At 36.5% G+C, this 23,572-nt stretch overlaps 2 protein-coding genes across 3 annotated transcripts in view; one reads left to right on the forward strand and one right to left on the reverse strand.

Annotated features, from left to right (window-relative positions):
• The first annotated feature begins 8,229 nt into the window (after positions 1 to 8,229).
• On the forward strand, positions 8,230 to 15,452 carry LOC104593766 (uncharacterized). Its single transcript, XM_010253754.3, has 7 exons — positions 8,230 to 8,588; positions 8,678 to 8,789; positions 9,461 to 10,651; positions 11,576 to 11,638; positions 11,729 to 11,949; positions 12,855 to 12,973; positions 15,081 to 15,452. Exons 1-7 carry the CDS (start codon positions 8,520 to 8,522, stop codon positions 15,190 to 15,192), a joined length of 1,887 nt encoding a protein of 628 aa, XP_010252056.1. The 5' UTR covers positions 8,230 to 8,519; the 3' UTR covers positions 15,193 to 15,452.
• A 5,022-nt stretch (positions 15,453 to 20,474) lies between these two features.
• LOC104593764 (U-box domain-containing protein 62-like) overlaps positions 20,475 to 23,572 on the reverse strand; it is a 41,296-nt gene continuing 38,198 nt past the window's right edge. For both annotated transcript variants that reach the window (XM_019197146.1, XM_010253753.3), the window contains 4 exons: positions 22,717 to 22,805; positions 22,523 to 22,615; positions 22,362 to 22,432; positions 20,475 to 20,827 (listed from right to left, as the gene is read on the reverse strand). In XM_019197146.1, coding sequence (XP_019052691.1) covers positions 20,704 to 20,827; positions 22,362 to 22,432; positions 22,523 to 22,615; positions 22,717 to 22,805 — 377 coding nt within the window. In that variant the 3' untranslated portion in view covers positions 20,475 to 20,703. The remainder of the gene's footprint in view (positions 20,828 to 22,361; positions 22,433 to 22,522; positions 22,616 to 22,716; positions 22,806 to 23,572) is intronic.

The raw sequence follows: 23,572 nt of genomic DNA on the forward strand, positions 1-23,572 counted from the left end.
TCTATCATACTCAGTTCCTCTATCTGTTATAAGTCTTTTTATTTTCTTTCCTAATTGATTTTCTACTTCAGTTTTGTAGTTTATAAAAGCTTGATCAGCCTCATCTTTTGATCAAAATGTAACAATTCAGTTTCTCTTTGTACCTTTTTATGAAGTTTCTTAGTAAATTTTGCTTCTACACATACTTGGCATTTTTCATTTGTAAAATTAATAGGAACATTCAAAACACCTAATTTACATAAGCGTTTTAAATAAGGAGCACTACGATGTCCTAGTTTAGCATGCCAATTATCAAAAAATTCAACAATATAAGCAGAAGAAGAAACAATTTTATTCATAATAATATCAGAGATGTTCAGTACAAATAATCCACTAGCATTGTATCATTTTCCAATAAATACATCATTTTTAATCAACACGGCCTTGTCTGCTTCAAATGTGAGTTTTAGTCATACTTTGTTGAGGAATGCTCCCGATACCAAGTTCTGTCGGATCTTCGGTACATGTAGTACATCATTCAGCATTAGGATTTTTCCTGAAGTCAATTTCAGGAGCACATTTCCTTTGCCGATGACCTTCGAAGTTTGTGAGTTTCCCATGAAGACTTGCTCTCCTTCAGATAGAGTTATATACTCATAGAAGGAATTGTGGTCTCCACAGATGTGCTTGGTAGCACTAGTGTCCAGTATCCACTCCTTCGACTTATCAACTAAGTTTACCTCAGTTACCACTACTACGATAACATCCTCAATCAAATTGACTTTCGGTTTCCCAGAGTCCTTCTTCTTTCGGTACCGGCAATCCTTCTTGTAATGTCCGGGTTTGCCATATACATAGCAGTTCCCTTTCTTTTGTTGTTTCTTGAATTTCTGACCATTTTTCACATTCAAATTCTTTTTGAATTTTGTAGTCTTTTCCTCCACCAGATTGGTTTTGGAAAACTAGTCATCATCTTTCTTTCTGTTCTTTTCTTCAATCTTAATTCGAACCACTACTTGGTCCAAAGTAGTGTCATTCCTCTTGTGTTTCTTACTGGTCTTGAAATCATTCCATGTATGTGGCAATTTCTCTATGAGAGAACCGGCAATGAATTCATCTAGCAGTACCATGCCTTCTTTTGTCAATTCCCCCACAACAACCTGAAACTCATCTATTTGAGCAGACACATCCATATCTTCTTTCATAGTGAAGTGCAGGAAGTTGGCAATTACATATTTCTTGTTTCCAGCATTTTCTAGAGCATACTTAGTGCCCAAAGCATTCCAGATTTCATAGGCATAACTGTAGAAAGATAAACATTGTATAGCTCATTGGACAAGCAGTTTAGGATATGGTTGGGGCAGATGTGGTTGGTTTGAAGGGATGAGAGATCCATCATATGGATGGTCGAACCCTGTAGGTAGTTTGGGCGAAATTTCAAAAATTTCTCTCTCTCCCATGTGGAAATCACATTCCCTATTTTAGAAAATTGCATTTTCAAGGATCAATCTTGAACCCAAACCGAACCAGATCTGAAACCAAAAGGTAGGAGAGGGATATACTAGATATGGAGTAGTAGTAACCCCCAATGAAGGTCTTCACGCCCAAGGAGAATACCAAAGACTGCTCCCACTGAAGATGACACAGCGTAGGGTGGAGCAGAATCAATAGGATGGCTCTTTAACAAGAACCTGATTCTTCACCAAGAATATGATGGAGGGCGAGTGAGCACGACTTCAGATCACCTTTTCTGCCAAAAGGTGATATCAAGAACCCTTTCTTGATCGCTCCTACAAGTGGAGATCGAACTGGTAATGGCGGCAATAGCAGGAGAAGGCAAGAGCAAAAGATGGCGTCAGTCCAACTATATGTTGTCTTCTCTCTTGAATTAGTAAGATTGAATGATGAACTGGGGTTCGCCATTTTCCTCTATTTATAGCCATAAAGAGAGGTTCTCCTAATCCAATTAGGAGTTTCCTAATTCAAATCTTGTATTTGGATCTGAACTCTCTTTAAGAGGTAGGGATAACTCATTATCTTATCTATAGATAAAGATCAGCCCTCCTAATCCAATTAGGAGTTTCCTGATCCAAATCTTTATTTGGATCTGGACTCTCTGAGTGGATAGGGACAATCCCTTATCCTATCTGTTGATCTAAATCCCAAAACCGCTCCTCTTTAATTAATCTAATTAAGCTAGTTCGAATTGGGCTTTAAGCCCATTAAGTCCATGTGCTCACTTATCCTCCAAACTGATGCCCAGTTGGATATCCTTGTATGGCATGGGACCCACATTGATCTACACTTCAACCACATGGGTTCAGCCCAGCCTCTGTTACAAGGCCTGGCCGAATTCACTTAGGAGACAGTGAACCCTTGAGTCCATCACCATGGGCTCTTAATGGGCCCAACATTTACACTAAATGGTTCTTAGGTCAAGCCACCTTATAAAAACCCAAGGATTGTGGGCATATGCAAGATTAGCCCATCAGGTATTACCCTCAATGGTCTTACACTTAACATCTCAGCCCATAATGATCAAACACTGCCCGATAAGAGAGGACCTCTCCCTCGGCTCCAAGGAACAGTGTTGCACTCTCTACTCATATGGATCCCGGGAATTAAAACCTTTTGCAAACATTTTGAAACCATAATATATATATATATATATATATATATATATATATATATATTTCAACGGTTGAAATCGGCTGCCGGCAGCTTTGGTTTCCATCAGAGAGAGTGCATCCCCGATCATTCACTTTGTCCGACAAAGGGGCTGATCATGTCACTATGATCACCCACTCAGATGAATTCTCGGACTGTCCCAACATACCCAGGTTTTGACCCCCTCTAAGGATCTCACTGATTGGCATATCAAAAACAACCCAATCCAATACCTAGTGCAGTATCATAACTGAGTCTAGGGGTCAGGTATAACATTCCAGTTTTGCCCATCTATCTCCAAGGTTCAGGGCAATACTGGAATCCTGGTCCGGTTCAGGGTTTCAAGAAAACCCACACTGCATGTATCTCAGGTCTCACCCTAGCAGCTGAGACAAGCCACCCCAACCAACTTGGCGGCACATCAATGTCAGCCTTGGTAGGATAAATCTCCCCAGATCTATCCAATGGTTGTGAAGATTCTAAACTAACACGAGTCTCATATGTGTCCAGTTTAAGGGTATTACACAGAAACACACCATAATAACATGAATCAAATATGTACTTTATTCATTTACATTAAATGTTATAAGGTACATCATTCTGATTGGAGCTAAGGGCATACACTGTCTAACACGGTTGTACTCCAATGTTTTGCAACAATAGAACGGACTGGTTCCTCCACGTTTAATGGGTTTGGTTTAGTCAAAGCGAAAGCTACCCCTAATTGTTCTAAGGCAAACAACAGGCATTGTCTCCAACGCTTGTAGTTGGTTCCATTGAAGGGATCAATTTTAGAGAAATCAGGAATTGTTGACAGTATTCGGTTCCTCATGAAGGGGTTAGTAGAAATAGGTTCCATAAATACGATTTTAAGAATGTTGAAAAACAGTAAAGAGAGAGCAAATGGAACTTATCGGTAATCACTTTCCTTTGTCGAAGTTGTAGTGATTTTAAGTTGTTGCAGGAACTCGAAACTAGAAATTGCAAGAAGATGGAGGGCTGAGTCATGCCACTTGGTCACTCTCGTTAAAATTGTATTTGCCCCCTACGGTGCAGCCGGGTGATCGCAAACCGGTCGCTAAGATAAAACATCCCACATGCCACTGGTAGGCGTGCACTCGAACAAAGAGGAAGAAGAGACACGAAAAAAAAGGAAAGGAATTTATTTAAAAATTAATTTGAATTTAAAGAGACACGTTTTAAAATTGAAAAGGCCTAATTCGGATAAAACTAATGATTCAGTGCATCGTGCGTACACATATACGTACACGTACACGTGCGCTCGCGCCCCAGCTCGGCGCGCGCGTGTAAAAAGCACCCCCAACCCCCCTCACATGCATGAAATATCTATAGTCCTCTCTTCCTATCGGTCCCTACCCAAAGAGGGAGCAAAATTACAAATATACTCTACTCCCACTCCTTTCCCAAGCAATGTGGGACAATGAGTCATTCAAGGGAGGAAAGGACAAAAATAAAAGAGGGAGGAGAGAACGGGCTGGTTCCTTAATGTTTAATGGGTTTGGTTCAGTCAAAGCAAAAGCTTCCCCTAACTGTTCTAAGGCAAACAACAGGTGTTGTCTCCAATGCTTGTAGTTGGTTCCATTGAAGGGTTTAATTTTAGATAAATCAGGAACTATTGACAGTATCTGGTTCCTCATGAAGGGGTTAGCAGAGATAGGTTCCATAAATACGATTTTAAGAATGTTGAAAAATAGTAAAGAGAGAGCAAATAGAACTTATCGATAATCACTTTCCTTTGTCGAAGTTGCAGTGATTTGAAGTTGTTGCAGGAACTCGAAACTAGAAATTGCAGGAAGATGGAGGGCTGAGTCATGCCACTTGGTCACTCTCCTTAAAACCGTATTTGCCCCCTACGGTGCAGTCGAGTGATCGCAAACTGGTCGCTAAGATAAAACAACTGACAGGCCACTGGTAGGCGTGCACTCGAACAAGGAGGAAGAAGAGACACGAAAAAAAAGGAAAACAATTTATTTAAAAATTAAATTTGAAATTGAAGAGACACATTTTAAAATTGAAAATGTGTAATTCGGATAAAACTAATGATTTACTGCATCACACATACACATACACATACATGCACGCCCGCACCCCAACTCAGCGCACGCATGTGAAAAACACCCCTAACCCCCCTCACATGCATGGAATATCTATAGTCCTCTCCTCCTATAGGTCCCTAATCATAGAGGGAGCAAAACTATAAATATACTCTACTCATACTCCTTTTCCAAGCAAAATGGGACAAAGAATCACTCAAGAGAAGAAATGACAAAAATAAAAAATGAAGAACAAGATTCTTATAAATTTGAATCTCCCTCCAACATTTTCGATTGAGGCTTAGTTTTATTGGATGTTATGTCAATTGGAGACCAGATTTGCTCCCGAAGAGCCGAGCAGATCCCAACTTTGCCAAGTTGAGGCTGATGGATAGCAGTATAGCACTAGGGACGTCGGGTTTACTGGCAAACGTTTTTTAACTCGACCCTATTGATTCAGATTTTTGTTCCCCAGAATATAACATTGGGGGGAAGAGCCGACGGGGGCGTTGTTCTAGACTTCTAGTCATCAAGGCCCAACCCATCTAAATATCTAATGGTTGGGATCAGTCACTCGAGTGACGTTGAAATGTATTTAATTTTGGTTTCAATTACAAGAAGAAATTTGGGATAATTAAATCTTGGCCCTCCCTGTAGTGGGAAATTATCTAAATGATACGTACAGATCAGCTCCCTTACAAGTTCCAACCACAATTATATTGCACATTTGCAAGTCACTTAATATATTGTATTTGGATTTAAATTTTATTACCTATATGAAACCCAAGGCAAAATCCACTTTATATAGTATAGTATATAAATATTGGTGTCATTAAATACCAACAAAAAAAGAAAAAGATATATATGCCAGCAAGATTATACAACTATTTGTTTTTTATCCTGCATAGACACGAGGTAGAGCCAATAAAAGATACGTTCAACCTGTAATTTGCCTCTACATCATTCCACCATCCCACGAGGCAAAGAAGTAGGAGTTGTATATTAATTATCATTCCCTCTTTTTTATTATCAATAAAATATACATGTGTTTTGCACATAACAATTTTTAGTTGATAATGATGATGATGATGGTGGTGATAATAACAAGAATATATGTCCAAATTTTATGATAACTTTTTTTATATCTTTAGGTGCATAAACATAATTCTTATTTATCACATTTTATGTTTATTAGGATGAACATATAATATTAGGTATGTGTTTAAATGTTTTTCTATAATTTTTCTATGATTTTTGTACTTATTTGCCTTTGTCTTTTTTAGTTTTTATTATTTAATTATGACACCAAGGGTTAACACATTTGACTTGAAAGGTTGAACTATTGACTTGCCACTAAATGGAAACACCATTTCAATTTTTGATAGGTTTTAAATTTTGTATTTCATTTTCATTATCAATATAAATCATGGTTTTCAAAATCGGACTGGACTGGACGGTCATACCGGAAAAACCGGGAACCAGTCAAGTGACTGGTTTCATTTTCCCCCAAAACTGGATTTTCTCCAAAAACCACTGATTTTGGTCAGCAAACTTCTGAGCCGGGCAATTAATAGTTTGAATAGTTTGACCGTTATTTACTTTTTTACTTTTTTATTTTTTTGTCAGAATGGGCCGATCGTTAGTTTCAACCCGGGAATTGGACCCCTGTCCGGTTCGTTCTCCGGGTTGGTTTTAGAAACCTTGATAAAAATAATTATTGTTTATCACACTTATTTTTTTAATATGCTTAATAGAAATATTAGAGATGTATCCAAATTTTTCTATTTTTTTTGTACTTATTTTATATTTAAAAAAATTATTATTTAATTATGACATCATGAATCAACCCTTTTTGACTGCTTACCTGCTAGAAGATATATATTTTTTTTCATTTTAGGTTTGTTTTAAAAGAACATTGATTTAATATTATTAAAAATTTTGGATATAGATTTAACTATTATAATAAAATCCATTATTACTCTTTCCAATAAGATCATGCTTAAGTCTCTCTCTCTATATATATATATCATCTTCCGTCCATTAAAACTCTCATTTCGTCTTAAATCTAACCATTTTGGCTCTATCTAATAAATGGGCATAAATTTGATGAACTTGATTGGGTTAAGGACCAAATCAATACATAAAATATGAACCTAGCCTAAACCTTAAGTGATGAGGTGCAGCTTACGTCAGCTCGGGTTGGGAGTTTGATACATTTTTGAATGGCCCAAAACTCAATCCGAGCCGAGATTCTTCAAATTTGGCAACCCAACTTAACCATTTTTATATTTAACCGCATTCATCGCATGAGTTTACTTTCAGATTTCATTACTACTTTTCTGTATTATGACTTTATAATTCATTCTTAAAAGTTAAATTTCCCTCCTTCCTCTCTCGTCTAATAGTTAGTGCTTTTTTTATAGAAAGCCCTTAAGTCAGATTCATTCATCCAAATCAATAATCAACATCATTTACTACAGGCAAGAGAAAATTTGGAGGGATGGAGCAAGTGATGATCCTGGAAATGTTAAGCGCATATTTTGCAATAGTTAATGTTTATAGCATCTCCTCACCCCACGTAAATACCTCATTTCCTCTGAAGTCTGAAGTCTCTTTCAGTCTCATTTGACTCTCTCTAATAGAGCAAAGTATAAATTAGATGGATTGGGTAAGTCCTAACCCACCAACCTTAAACATAGGACATTGTTTGAAAAACTTGTAAAGTTGACAAATCCAATGGTGTACCAATTGGCTGTGCAGAATACAATGACAATTTGACAACATAAATAAAATGGTGTTTGGTATGGATGTAGCTTTTGAAAGAAACGGTGTCAGCTCAGTATTGGAGATGCATTTAATAGAAAAACGTCTAAAAAGTTATTTGGTTGCATGAATGGTTCTCTCGAAAATCGTATGAACTGTTTATGAAAAACATATCAATTTTGACGTTTTTTATTTTTAAGACTGATTTTTCACTGTTTGGCTTATATGACACCTAATGACATCTAGTATATTACGTTTTTCTTATAAACGCCATCGATACCAAACAACTCTATTTTGGGCGGTAAATTGAAACGAGGGAAGAACTAAGAAGAAGAGAGAGCGATAAGACGAAGTGAGAAGAAGGTTTGAATATTTTGACGAAATGAGAGGTATGGCTGGGGCTTTGGGCTTTGAGTTGAACTGTTGTAGTAGTATGCGTCTCATCTTCATAGAGATGGAGTGCGTCTAATCCAATGTGCCAATTGCCAAAGCAGCCGCATCCCCGCATGGCGCAAGGGCCGTTCCCGTCCCGCGCCGGTCCCCACCACTGCGTCACATTTGAATTTGAAAATCAACCACCAAAAAAGAAGGCCCACACCACACAGTCACAGTGTCACACCCACCCGTTGCGACTTGCGAGTTTGCGTTTTGCGAGCGAGGGATCGAAACAGAGAGCCAGGAATTAAACAGATAAACGCTCGGCTTGTCAGCGCTTTGCTGCGTATTCAAAAAGGAATATAATAAGAAAAAAAGTAACCAGATTTGAAGTTTGAATGCAACCGCAACCTTAAAAACCCTAACCCCCACCCTTCATACTCTCCTTTCAGCAAAGATCCAATCTGTTGTCGATCAATGCAACGCCTCTTTCGCTTCTTCTCTGTATCTCTTGGCACCAGAGAACACTTGGGGCCCCAACATTCGTCTGGTTTTCTATTTTTCACGAATGGGTGTCTCTATTATCTGGTTTGTTGAATTGAACTGTAACTCACGAACTGAACGTCGGCAGATTTGATTTTTTTTTTTTTTTCATTCTATTGTCTTTCGTGGGAAACCATCATGGAGGATCGGTTTGGCTCGGGATCTGCACCGGGTCCATTGCTCGTGAATCCTAGATCGGATCCAAAGGTTCTACAGTTTCTCTTTTCACTTTGCCCAGACATCTTAATTGTTTCTTGTGTTCTCTCTGGTGACTTTTCTTTTTTTTGTTTTGTCAGCCGTTGGTAGGGAAGCGGGATTGTACACAATTGGGAGAAAATTCAGAGCTCGCTCGCAAGCGAATTAAAATTAGAGGTTTGGAGTCAGTGTTCCGCTCCGAGGCTAGTTTGAGTGAGTTTCTATTTTCACATTATTGTTTATCTTTACTTTCTTTGGAAATACTTCATTTTTATTTATATTTTAATGCCTACCATAGATGATAGATCATTTGTCATGCTTAGAGTTTAAATTAGCACTTGTATTTGTATATTATCTACTACTCAAGATCAGTTGGGAGATATGATTCAAGTTCTTGCATGGCTTATTCTTGCTTATTACCGTTTCAGTGAATTGGAATCAAATGCCGAAAGAGGATTAATCTGAAATGTTTCTGTGGGTTAAGGGTTTGCCCTTTTAAAATTTTCCATTTGTAAGTAGTGTACAAGGTTCTGTCATGATTTTTCAACCAACATAATTGTAACCTTTGGCTTTTTTTTTTTCTTTTATTGAGAAAAAAATTATTAATAAATTTAAAATGTTGTGAATTGTCAAATGGTAAATTGTTTGTTTTTCCTATCATATTTTATCAAAACTGGTTATAATAATGCACAGTGGGTTGTAATTCTGAAATCTCATGAAGGATCTTCTTTCCTGTTCATTCACATTGTCCTATGTGGTGTTTCTGTTCATTCAGCTGGTCAGTCACGCTTTGTTTTCTTTCCTGCACTTTGACTTACTTGTTTATATCCATGTTTTTGCCACACCTAAAATTCCCAGTTCTAAGTCATAGTTTTGTCTTGCAGTTAATGAAATTCACTATTCAGAACCTTCAATGAGGAGAGAAACCATGGACCAATTGCACCTTGACAAACAAAAGGAGTCATCCCGAATTACAGAACAGCCTGCGACCACAATTTTGGATGTATCTCAGACAATAAGAATGGGAGGGAACAAACCTTCTCTCTTAGAGGATGCTACTTGTTTGAGTTTGGGCAACACTCACATTGCTCCAAATCCTTTAGATCTCAATGCCAAAGCCCAATCTGTTAATAATTCAGTGCATGGTAAAACATTGGTATACACCAATCACATTAGAAAACCATCCTTGATTGAAAAGCATCAGACAGATTGTGACCTTAATTTTATGACTTCCAATTCCAAAGGAACCGAGTTGGATCTCAATGCACAAGATGCATCTAGCTCAGTAGTCCAAGATCCTTTTTTTCATCTCAAACTTCTTGATCATGTGAAATCCAGAGAGGCTTCTGAGTGCGGGAGCTCAACTGGGCCTTTGGAGGAGAATGACTCATTGAGAATGTGGAAAGAGATGAAAAAGAATGGCTTCATGTCATCTTCTCATGGAGGCATTCCAATGCCAAAACAGCGTGGGAGGAAAGGTAAAAATGATGTGCTCAAGAAAAAAATGGAGCTTGCAAAGAGAGAACAAGTTAACAGGTTCACAAAGATTGCTGCTCCCAGTGGTTTGCTCAATGGATTGAATCCTGGCATCATTAACCATGTGAGAAATAGTAAACAGGTCCATTCTATAATTGAGGCCTTGGTGAGATCTGAAAAGCTTGAAAATGGCCATCTTCAAAGCAGATCAGCAAGCCATATAAAAGGAGTAGCAAAAGAAATTTATGATAGGAAGAAGAACCTGGAAAATGTACAGGATGCAGGAAACAGTCAACTTAATCGTTCTCATGAAAATGAACCACCAAAAACCTCATTAGAATGTACATATGCTCCAATATCCTTGAATAGACCAAGTTTTCCTTTCAGCTTAGATCACAAAGTTGGATCCACTGACTCAGATATAGTGGAAAGAAAGGTTCATGGTGCAAGTTCTGATGCTTCAAACTTCACCTCTGAACATGAAGATAATACTCTTATAGTCAAATTGTCATCAGCCACAGCTGTTGCATTGGAGGATAATAACTCTGTATCTAATAATGAGTCAGCAAATCAAGCAAGTGTTTGTTTATCTGTAAAAGGTTAGTTTTAATATGAGCTACAAGTTCTTACCCTTTTATTTATTTATCTTTGTAACATGGCAAAATTTATGCTTCTGGAAAGACATGATACCAAAGGAGCTTTGACCAATCAAAACCCCCCTCATGAAATTTGATAAATACTACCTGATTGGTTGCCAGTTTTATGATACCGGTTGATTGGTTACAAGGTTTTCTGTCTTTCTTTCTTTCCTTTTTCTGGTATCATAGTCAAACCCTTGTAAACTATATGATTGAAGTTGGGCTAGGGATAGAAATATGAAATGTAAGGTGATGCCTAGTAAATTCCTCATGAGGGAGACCATTTACCCTGCAAGGATGTGATGAACAGGCTTGGTGATAGATTTCCCGTTGCCAATAAAAGAGCTCCTAGGAAGATCATCTGGGTCAAAAATTGAGCTGGCTCTAATACTTCTTGGTAGTTGAAGGTCATCTTACAATTTACAACTCTGGATCTGCTACAAACAAGGCATGCACAATAGGCTACATAACTCATTCAAGAGTAAAAATGTCAATGATCTGTACAACTGGTACCTGAAAGGATCACTGGCATGTTTGCAGATAGGGCTTGACTATGATATGGAAAAGATATGATATCATAAAAACGTCTGACCAGTCAACTAGAATCATAAACGTGGTAGCCAATTAGGTGTTATTTATCAAAATTCATGGGTGGGTTTTGATTGGTCAAAACTCTTCCCATACCACATCTTTTCCTCATCATAGATTTTCCCTTGCTGATAATTGGATTACATAGCCTGTTGTACATATTTTTGTTTGTGACAGATCCCTTTCCATTCTTACATATTCATCAGTAGTTTTATGTACAGTGCAGTTTGTCAGATGACTTGTAGGAGGTAGGATTAAAAACCTTGAGCTGATTTGGATGTTTCCTTTGTTTTCTAGCTGCAACTGTAGCTTCTCAGTGGTTGGAACTTCTTTATCAAGACATCAAAGGACGTCTGGCAGGTACTTGCATGCTTGTCAAAAGATTACTGGAGGTTGATATGAAGAATTATATCCATAAGTATTTATGTAGTTGCTCTTCCGTATATGCAGCGTTGCGGCGTAGTAGGAAGAGAGTTCGAGCTGTAATTGAAACAGAACTGCCTTTTCTAATGTCAAAAGAGTTCTCTGATAACCAAGAAAATGACCTTTATTTTAGGAAACCATCCACTGATAGACATGCCAATATTGCAAGTCCAGAGATGCATCGGGCAAAGTGGACTACTTTGTTTGATCAAATGGAAGGTATATTGGCTGAAGAGGGAAAACATTTGGTGAGTGAAATAGAAAGAAATTGAATTACATTTTTATTTTAGTGGTTTAAAAAGGGAATGCAGGAGGTATTGATTTTAGGAGATTTAAGTTCTGGTTCTCTCCACCTGTCCTGCAAATATGCCTCTGTCAGTTTAAGTATCTTCCATTTGACGTCCTCAACTAGAAGATTTCTTAGGTACACCGTACACACAAAATTAGATCGTCAGTATGATCTGCTCTCTCTCTCTCTCTCCAACAAAAATTTCTGGACCAGCCATACAATCTGAATCAAATAATTTTGTCCATTTTTTCCATAATATCCTCAAAGTTGAAAATTGTTTGCTCATCATGTGCACTAATTAAGTGTATACCTTAGGCTTCCTTCCCTTCTTTTTTTTATTTTTTCCTAAAAAAAATGTAAGGGTTCTGGGGTCTCAATAACTTGCCATGTGTCTAATGTTTTAGATGTCAGGACCCACCATAGAAAGGGTTCCTCCTGGTAGATTAGCTGTGTAAAAAAATTGGCATTTGTAGAAGATCAGAACCATGTTATTTTGCTGCTTATGATCAGTTGGTGGAGAAAATTTCTCAGGTATTTTACAAAGAAAAAGTGAAATGAAATGGGTGAAAATCATTTTGTTATATAACTTGTATTGGTTTTGATAGGACAGATGTTTTAATTTCGGGCTATATAATGGGGGCGCCTAATTTTCCAATCCCATGCAACACGTGGCAAGTTATAGGTGCCCCAGACCCATATATATGTCCTGCCTTTTCCAGACTAAAACACTCCTTTAAAAGTAAAATGAACTTTTGTTCATTCTATAATTCCCTGATTGATTTATTTTAAACATAAAGCTTGCGTCTCAAACATAAAGCCTGTGTCTCAAACATTTATATGATTTTTTCCTGGATTTTAACTCAGGAGCGCTGGTTGGATCAAGTCAAAGAAATGCAATTGCATTGTGAACAGGGTCTCCAATGTGTGAACTGGTTTACAGCAAATGGTCTGCTGCAAGTAGGTGGATCGGATTCTGACTACAGGTATAGTTATTAAAAAAAATTAACATGCATTATTGCTTTTATGATGTAGTAGTACATTGCTTTTTTCTATGGGTTTGACTATGATACTAGAAAAACTCTAACCAATCAACCGGTATCATAAAAGCAGTAACTAATCAGGTGGTATTTGTCAAAATTCACAGGGGGGGTTGTTTGGTCAAAGCCCTTCCAGTGTCATGTCTTTCTGGCACCATAGGTTTTCCCTTTTCCTATATATGTATGTTGGTTTGGGTGATGTATTTAGCAGTGGCCTTCTTCAAGTGGTGCATGTTGCAGTCTTTGATTCATCAACATTAAAAGCAAAGTACAAAGGTGTTAGGAATTTTTGGTCTTTAGAGAATCCCTTTATATAATTATTGTTATGTAGCAATCTTATACACATAACACATGTATTTATAAGAGCCCAGATCTGCTGCTCGCTTGGCTGTGTATCACTTGCTATGGAACCGATCACAACTGAATACACTAGTGTTTTGTATGATGTCATGTGGGCCCCATGGTTCCCGAACACTGGTGTGTTCACTCATGATTGGTTATGTATCAAGTGATACATAGCCAAGAGAGCAGCAGATCCTGAATGTACCCCGAGTGATACACACTCAGAAAGGGGGAATTGTCTATGATCATTTACTCTTTGTGAAACTTCTGGGATAGATGTGATCTGATCAGACACTCTCTACAGGATATGTCAATTCTTTTTTTCGATTGTTCATGATATTCCTTGAAGCCTTTAAATGAATATACTGTTGTATATTGGACTAGATTTAAACTTCTGATGGTGGGACCTGTAACATGTAGATCTCAATCCCTCTCGATCAGTGTACTATAGGTTGGTCATGACTCATGCACTGTTTGTCCCACCTACAGTAGGCCAGGCTTGGACCAAGTGTTTTTGTGCATGGAAGTGGACTTGCCTGAGCTTACTGTTAACTCAGTCAAAGGTGGGTCCAACTTGGGCAAGGTGCCTCAGAGCCTGATTGGACCTGGCCCTATTATTATGTTTATATGCTAATTTTAAGTTTTAAGGGTCATTACTTGGTTCAATGATAAAATCTTGGGCTGAAAAGCATGCGATCACGGGCATACAGCTGATAGCAAGCCATAGTTGTCAAGGCGACGCCTAGGCGACAAGGCGCCCTTTGAGGCTCACCTCGCCTAATCGCCAAACAGTTTTCTGCTTCCTACTATAAAATACTTTTTTATTCATTCTTTTTTGAGATTATAATTATAAAATAGACACTATTAAACTAAAATAATCATTTTGTGTCTTTATATACTAATTTCTTTTTATTATTTTCTTATTTATTAGGGTTTGATCAACACAAACATTGCTAAATGCTGTATTGAACCCTCAAAGACTTAAAAACCTGAACCAATAAGTAAGAACTTAAAATTTTATCTAATCAGCACATTTTCCTCTTCCATATCTTCTTCTACTACTAATACTTTTTATTTTCTTCTTATCCTGTAACAAAAATAAGGGTTCAGCCCCTATATTTTTTGAATTTTGTTTTCCTTCTTCCTTTTCTTCTCATGAATATGTTGATTTTTTATACTTTAATATGAAATTTATACTTTTCTTATGAAAATCATGAATAATTATTAAATAAATATGGTTATGGTACCTAGGGAACTACCCTAGGATCTATGTTTTAACAGTTGAATTTGGAAGTCTGTAGTGGTTTAATTACAGAAGTCCAGGTTTGTTTCAACTCAAGACTGAAAAGTTCAGGATTAAAAAAGGTGGTTTAAGGATTAGAAATTTTCAATAGAACTATATAGGTAGGTTTAGAATAGGCAATTGTATCTCACCAGCAGTCTCCAGTGTAACTTGGAAACAGTTTAATTTGTTTAAAACCTAAGATGTTACACTGCACTGGCTTGTTCTTGTTGCAGTCAATCTTGTTTGGTTATTTAAGTTGGTTATATATTATTGTATAGATTTTTGCTCTTTGGCTGTTTGCTTGGTGGTATTCTGTATTCATCACATTGGTGTGTTCAACATAATGATTTACTTCCTCCTACTACCTCTTTTTGTTGCGGAGTCATAGATTTTCACCACACAAACTGCTCAACATTGATTTTACAGATTAACGAAAGCAGATGACACAGAGAGAGAATTAGCTATTAGGGCAGCAGCTGCGTCCATTTACTCCACGTGCAACTTCATCTTGTCAACTGAAAATGTATCATGTTTCTAAATTTTATCCTATTTTTCTGCTTATCAGGCTTATTTTTAACTTCATGGAATTATTTCTTACCTTCATCCTTGTTAATGTCCATGTGCATTTATATTACTGAGCAACCTAGTGATTTAGGTTTGTTTCTTTGTAACATTAGAAACTATAATTCATCATTTATGTTTCAATGTTATTGGATACTAGATTTTCTAGTAGCGGCAGATTAACAGTGTTCTTTGAATTTTAATTGTTGAATAAATAAGTTATGGTGTTTAGGAACTATGGATTTGAGGTCTTCATTACTATTTCATATAAATAAGATCACTGTTTAAATATAAATCCGGGTTCAGAAATAAATGACAAGACAAACTATACTGTATAAATTGCGAACCACGAACTGCAACCTGAACAGCTGAACCAAGTGATCCATTATATTTTGCAATTCTGTAGTTACTTGGATCCGAAGTCTCTGGGTTGAGGCAGTTATGAAATGGCATATCCAAAAACAGTAGTAGAAATGTGTATTTCGATATGGATGAGTGGAGAGTAAGGGCCTGTTTGTTTCTTTTTAACTCTTATCTTTTAAGAGGAATGTTTCAACTTTAAGAGAAAAATGGGTGTCTGTCTCCTCTTATCTCTTATTTCTTAAAATGCAATCATGCAACTTTTTGTTCTCCAATGATTCCCCAAAAAATACAAACAAAAGCTCTCATATATGAGGTCAAAATGGATATTTGATGTTTGATATTTGATAATTTTCAAAATTCAAAATTTACAACATTCTTTGCATTCAAAGTCTAGATGAAAGAAAAGTTCACCAATACCAATATATCTTTTAATGTAATTATTGCACTTTCATATATTAGACTTCAGAGAAAACAAAAATGATAAGGTTGGAAATGAAGTCAGTCAAAGGAACCTAGGAATAAACCTGTTCATGGGTTGGGCTTGGCTTGGCTTTTGCCAAAATTTGAGTGGGCTTAGCCTGTGAACAGATCTACCTCGGAATATCTCTAATAATAAGTAATAAAATGAGATTAGATTGAAATGGTTGTCATATGCATAGAAGACCTTTAAAACACTTATAAGAAGTGATGTATTGCAAATTGAAGGGACTATAAGAGATGGGCGTAAACAAAAAAGAATATAGGTCAAAGTGCTAATAATTTAACAATAGACATAGCATTAAACATAAAAAAGAAGAGGTTTCATATAGTATGTATTTGGAATCGTGGGCATTTTTGCATTCAAAGTTTGTACTTTATTTGCTTGCAAAACCGAGAAAGGTAATAATTGCAACAGATTATGACAATTAGGTGCCACTAGGCACCACATCAGCATAACAGTGAAAAACGCTTAACCGTTGGGAGAAGCTTTTAAAAAATAATTCCACCAAATGGTAGGCATGCAAAGAAACTAAAGTCACATGTTGCTATTACAGAAGAGCATGAGAGGGGAAGTGTTGAAGTGGTGCCTATGTGATGTGGTAGTGTTTATTGAAAAAATGCCCACGCTTCTAAACACACGGATATAACCAATCACGTATAGTTTACTTTCATTTTCATTTATATTTTACTGTTTTTGGAGAAAGTAGCCAAACTAGAGATGTAAAGTGGGCCATGTCGTGTTGGCCAGTGGGCTGCCACGGGCCATGCCATCCTCCCCAGTATAAATTTTGGGGGTTGGCCCGACACGGCCCATGGCCTAGGCACGGCACGAAACACGAGCTTGGGCCGGGTTGGGTTGTAGGTCGTGTCATGGGCTTGGGCTGTGTCGGGTTGGGCCTGCCCCGAACCGGGCTGCACTATTTTTTTTTCTTTTTATTTTTTGAAAATTTTGATTTCATTTCTAAGTAAAATTGTAAAACTAAAATATTTAACTTTCTATGAACTTTGGGAATTATGAACTATTTAAAAAATTAAGAAATGAGAAATCTGACTTATTTAATACATAAATGAAAAAAAAAAACAAATTGAAATAAGAATGATGGAATAACAAATTTGAAGAAAAATAGAAATTTTATTTCATTTAAATTTGAATATTACAAATACAATGATTGAATCATTGCATACTTGGATGAGTGAAATATAAAAATGGAATAAATTAATAAAATATAAAAAATACAATATGGTTACAAATTGAAAATACAAAATTACATTGTTAAAAAAATAAAAAATATATATATCAAATAAATTAAATGAAATTTACAAAATTTACAATAATTTGAAAAAATGAAAAATTCTACAAGTAATCAAATTCATGAATGATATTCATAACTTTCATCATCTGCTTTGCGTGAAATGTTTGGTGTTGTATTATGCCCTCCCTTGTCTTGTAATCTATTTTCCACATCTAGTCAATCCTTAAAGTAGATGCACATCTCTATGCTTTCATCGTTCATGCAGCTTCTTTTGTCATCTAGCACCCTGGTACTTGCACCAAAACAAGACTCCGATGGAATTGTAGACACTAGAGGGGTTAGTAGATCATGTGCCATGGCGGTGAGAACCAAATAATTTTTCAAGTGTTCATTCCACCAGGCTAAAATATCAAAATTATTTGATACTTCACCTAAATTAGAAAAATTTGCTTGCAAATAAAAATTAAGTTCAGTAAATGAACTTGTTGTAGAACTAGTAGATTTGTGCCTTCTACTTATTAAATAAAAAAGTTTTTCTCTTTTACTACTGGGCTCAATGTTAGAAGTGGTAGAAGAAGATGAACAAGTTGTAGCCTTCTACTTATTTGAACTGTACATTTCAAATAATAAATTATTAATTTCTTCTTTTTTATTTCCTATATCAATATTCATATTTTCATAATATGTTTCAAGTAAAATATCTAAACCATCTTTCCTAATCCTAGGGTCTAATATTGTAGTTAAACAATAAAGGTGAGAAATGTTCTCCCAATATTTTAAAAATTTATTTTCCATAATTTCAACAATATATTGAAATTGTGGATTATTTCTATATTTAGCAAAGCAATCACTAATTACCATTATTTGATATGGTAAATTACAACTAGTTGGATAATAAATTCCAGATAATTCATTTGTTGCATCATAAAAATGTTTTAAAAAATCTCTTATACAGACTGCAATTTCCCAGTCTTCCTCAAATATCATATCATTAGGCATTTTTGAATTATAAAAATCAGAAAGAGTTTGTTTATGAGATATACAACTTTCTAACATAGCATAGGTAGAATTCTACCTATGCTTTACATCTAATATAAAATGTTTATATTTTAAACCATAATTTTGGCATAAATATTTAAATTCTTGTTTTCTTGCCCCTAAACTTTATATATATATATATAATACAATTTCTAATTTTTGAAATATGAATAGAAACAATATTCAAGGCATCTTGAATACATAAATTTAAGATGTGACATGCACATCTAATGTGAAATAATTTACCATTTAAGCATGGTTTTAATTGAGATTTTAAAATATTTATTGCAGAATCATTATTGTTGGCATTATCAAAACTAATAGAAAATTGTTTTCTATTCCATAAACATGCAAAGTATTTAAAATACTTGCAGCAATAGCTGGGCCACTATGTGGCCATTCAAGCCAAGTAAAACTTAAAATTCTTTTATTCAAAAGTCAATTTTCATCAATGAAATGGCCGGTAACACAAATATAACTAATATTAAATTTGGATGTCCAAACATCCAAAGTATTTAGAATTAAGATTTGCTAACAAAGAAATTAAATTTTGTTTATATGAATAAAAAAAATTTAAAGCATCAGTTCTTATAGTATTCCTAGAAACTTTTTTATATTGTGGGTTTACAAAACTACGCAACCATTCCTCTCGCTCATGTGTGAGCAGATGTTTGCTCAAATGACCCGTACCACCCTTGCTATAATAACCAAAGTATTTCCTACATTTTTGGCAAACAACAATTTTCCCCTTCCCATCAATATCCTCTACTTTGAAAACTTTCCAAACCGGGCTACATAGCTTAGAAGCCCTTCTTTTTCCCCTAGTATCACTAATACTGGGGGTGAAAATTCCACTTCCATCAATATCAATCACATAAGTGCTAACACTATCGTGATGCGATTGAATGTCATCCATGGTGAACATGTTGGGGAATCAGTTTTCAGAAGAGCCGGCCATTTTTTTAATTCTAAAAAGATAAAAATTAATCTAATTCAACTTACTCGGATTGCCGGTTCAAAGTCTCAACTTGATTTCAATGGTTGAAGCCTTTCAACGTCCAAGCCTCCTGAATTTAGATACTTGAGCTGGTTGAGCAAGCCTTCTTCTTGTTGAAAGTCGAAACTTCGATAAAGTTGAGACTTGAGAATTGAAGAATACAGAATCAAACAATCAACTAATCACAATTTCTCAAATTGCAGATAATTGAGAATGTATGAATATGAGAGAGAGAGAGAGAGGAGATTAAGAGAATTGTTGAATTGGTGTGATGAGAATGGTGGAAAATATGGCTATTTATAGGAATTGAACATAATTCAATTGCCCAAAATACCCAAAAAACAATATGTTATTTAGTTGTTGGGAGGGGTATTTTGGTCATGGTAAAGTTACTTATAACTTTACCCAAAATGCCCCCTAAACTAGTTATATAACTGTTGGAGGGGCATTTATGTTATTTTTTCAACCCCCATAAGCAAAATATAGAAATACACCCCAAATATGGCTGTTTATAAATGTTAGGGGGGTATTTCTGTAACCCCCCCCCCCAAAAAAAAGCTAAAACTATATTCCCAAGTGGGCCATGCTTTGTGCCGTGCCGCAGACCGCAGGCGACACAGCACATGCTATCATGCGTGTCGTGCCAGCCCATGGGCCTCAAACCCCCAGCCCAACACGGCACGGACCTCCGTGCCAGGTCTGACACGACCTGTGGGTCTTCTTGCCATGGCCAGGCCCGATTTACACCTCTAAGCCAAACCCCATTTTAATTGGGATAAGGCTTTTTTCGCTTAATGCGGCTTAACAACGGGGGATAGCTCATGTCTGTAAAGCCAATATCATAGTCGGACTCTAGTCTAAAATTCTAGTTAATTATAACATGGGCCCAGATCTAGCCTGGAAATTTTTGGACTGGGCTTGTCTGGTTTATAAATGATCACGCCACTCTAGGATGTGCTCCCAAAAAAAAAAAAATCTGAATTGCACACTAAGTTGTAAGCATACCCTGCTTCTCTTCTTTTTCTTCTAGTTTTTTAGTCTGTTTCCCTAGCTTTTAAAGGGGGAGTTTATTGAATCAACAGTGCTGGAGCATTGGGTAAATGGGAACAAGTAAATGTAAATATCATGGAGAGAGAAACGCTTGTTAGATACATTTCACATAAAAATGAATACAATATGTTCAATTAAATATCATATTGAAAATGTCCTACATGATGCTTTAATAGCTTACATCGTGAGGTATCATCTAAAACACTTTTTGAGCGCAGTCATCCTTTTAAGGGGGGAGGGGGGTTCCAGTGGAGTACTGTCAATTCTGCCAACGTCTATTGTTGCTTCCGTTGGGGGTATCTTATGGTTAAAGCCAGTTTGGAGCAGTCTTGCTTGACATCGCACTCATCGTCAGGTTATCAGAAACCTTTGCCAAAGAACGATATTGCAATTTGACACTCTCTGCATTGTCCAATGTCTTTACAACATACCTGTTCAAGTTTGGAAAATAAATGAAGAACCAAATAAAATTAGTAATCATGCAATACTTAAACAGCAATAAACATTTTCGAGCCAACAGCATTTAAAAAGTGGACAACAATTGAATTTCTATATTGTTTACGAGCCATTGTTTGGTGTAAATGTAATAGTAAAATCGTACGCTGCCAAGTGTATCAACACGAGTTCCATTCTGAGCGGCCAAAGAAAAGAAAATGCCAAAAAGGAATCTATCCAGTCTACTCCCAAGCACCCAGATAGCTGGGACCTAATGGGTTGACCAGCTGGTGACGAGGTAAAACATAAAAGTTCTATTATTATAATTTTTTTCTAATACTTGTATGTTTTAATTCTGTATAACAATCTACAATATTTTATCAGAGCTGCATTGTTCCTCTTTTCAAGTACAGTGTCTGAAAACCTGGGTTTCTGGTGCGTGTTCGGATCCGCTACCCACGGGTTGTTCCCCACATCTCACCCACCGGACATAACAGCTGTGCATTAGGAATATCTCCCTTTTCATTCCTAGGGAGTTGTCCCCAATACACGGCGGCAGTGTTCCGTGGGGATGTGGGAACTAGTGGGTAGTAGATCCAGAGTGTTCTGATGCACCATATGTGGGCCCAGTGATTGAAGGTGAAGCAAAAGCCGATACCATGGGTCCCACAATGTACTAGATCTACATTGGTTAACCCATGGTATCTAAGGACAGGTTTGACCAACCCATATGCTTAGATTGCTCTCAGTTTCTCACAAATTGTTCACCCCCATCACCTAAGATGACAATCCTCACATTCATTTTCAGAAATATGCAAAAGCATACTTAATTGCTATTATTACTTGTTTTCCCAATTTGAAATTATAGTTCTGTTACAAATGATTTCTGAGTATGTACCATTTCCTAACATTTACTTTATATTTCACATTTTTTTTTTGTAATTTCTGCAATGCTTCTATGAACTTCCATAGAAGTTCCTGCATCAACCAAACCAAGTACTCTAAGAGGTATGCAAGGAAATATACTTCAAACAACGGAAAAGATAATAATAATAATAATCATAATATCCCAAAAACATAATTCTCAGTATAGGATCAAACTGAGATCAGAACAGTACTATTAGACGCATCATATTTATGAGCAAGCAAGATGTCAGCCGACATCCACTCAACCAGACTCGCATAAAACCCCAATCTACCACCTATATTGGTATGAATGTCGTAAAGATAACAAGGTTGACGACTCAGTTCACAGTAAGGGAGATCATTCCTGGCCCAGCCCAGCCCATGATTGCACCCAGGGGCAGGGAACATAATCAAAGTAAATGCAACAAACTAGAATACAAGTATACGGCAATATATTTGCATAATTCTGACCTTAACATGATAAATTGACCTAGGAAATTAAGGAACACAGTTGACATCTTTCCACCATTCTTCTTTTAACAAAAAATGCTTACTATGAATCTATGATAATGATAAACATGTAAAAACATGTGAGGGAAAACAAAACTAAAGAGCTTAACTAACCATCCATTCAAGCACTGAGTAGTTACAATAGCTTCACGTCCAACAAAGCGCTGTGGTGTCCTTTTGTTACCCTGGTTTGTATCCGAGCATTACTTCCCAAATTTGAGCATAGAATATAAAAATTAAAATAAAATAGACTTGTGATGGTCTATAAGAACTACCTTTATTATAACCCGGTCAGTAACTGCAAATGGAAACTGAACACCTCTACCCCTTGAATCTGCAGGGAACTGGTCACCATAACCATACTTATCCTGCAGAAATGAAGAAACTGAATTAAAGAATGAATTGTGTACTCAGGGATATTCTAATTAGATTTTGAATGCTAGAAATACGGGTCATAGAGAAGGCAAACCTGTTCAAATCTTTCACGTCTTTTTTTGGATGCCCTGTAAGACTGTAATTCTTCTTCCCGACGAAATGCCTGAACTGCAGAACGCAGAGCTATACAAACACAGAAGAGTCTGTTTCAGTCAGAGTCTTTTTTGCTTTCTCATAATTTTTTATAGGTTCAACTTTTATTAATGTGTGTGTAAGAGAGAGAGAGAGATGCGCCTGGAATCAAGTTAATAAAATAAAAGTCAACTGAAAAAGCAACAAAACAGTCACTGATATTAACAAACCATTTGATACATGAATGGGTACTATGGTCTAGATACATCCAGATATTTTGTTTCTTAAACACAATTTCACAACACTACCAAATGAAAAACATATGAATTCTTTTCCAACCATTAGCCAACAAACAAGGATCACCTACATCAGATTTCTGTGCCATAGCCCAGCCAAGGAGTGGCCTAGACTATCAAACAACCATATGTTGCCTGATATTTGCACATATGAGGCTTGCATGAGGATCAATATGCCAACTTTCTGCACAAATGGAAGGGAAATCCCCCCCCCAAAAAAAAAAACTCTTAAATATTTCAAATTCTTGGATTGGATTATCATAAGCTCATAGGTCCAGTTCAGTGTTTTGCAACTAGGTTAATGACCAATCCAACAGCCTTAAGGGATATGGCTCATCAAACCCCCTCTTGTTCTCCTTTCTCTTGGTTCAGGCTGGATGTATGAAATTCACTTTTTAGTTGGCTTTCTTGCAACATGTAGAATGGAGTTGAAAAAGCATTGAGAGAACAATGAACTGTTTTCTGAACCCAAGTTGAAGTAGTTGCCAGAGAAAAAATTTCCCCCTTCCTCAATCTTTTCCT

The sequence above is a fragment of the Nelumbo nucifera genome, chromosome 5, assembly GCF_055504915.1.
Source record: "Nelumbo nucifera cultivar China Antique chromosome 5, China Antique-T2T, whole genome shotgun sequence".
Lineage (NCBI taxonomy): Eukaryota > Viridiplantae > Streptophyta > Magnoliopsida > Proteales > Nelumbonaceae > Nelumbo > Nelumbo nucifera.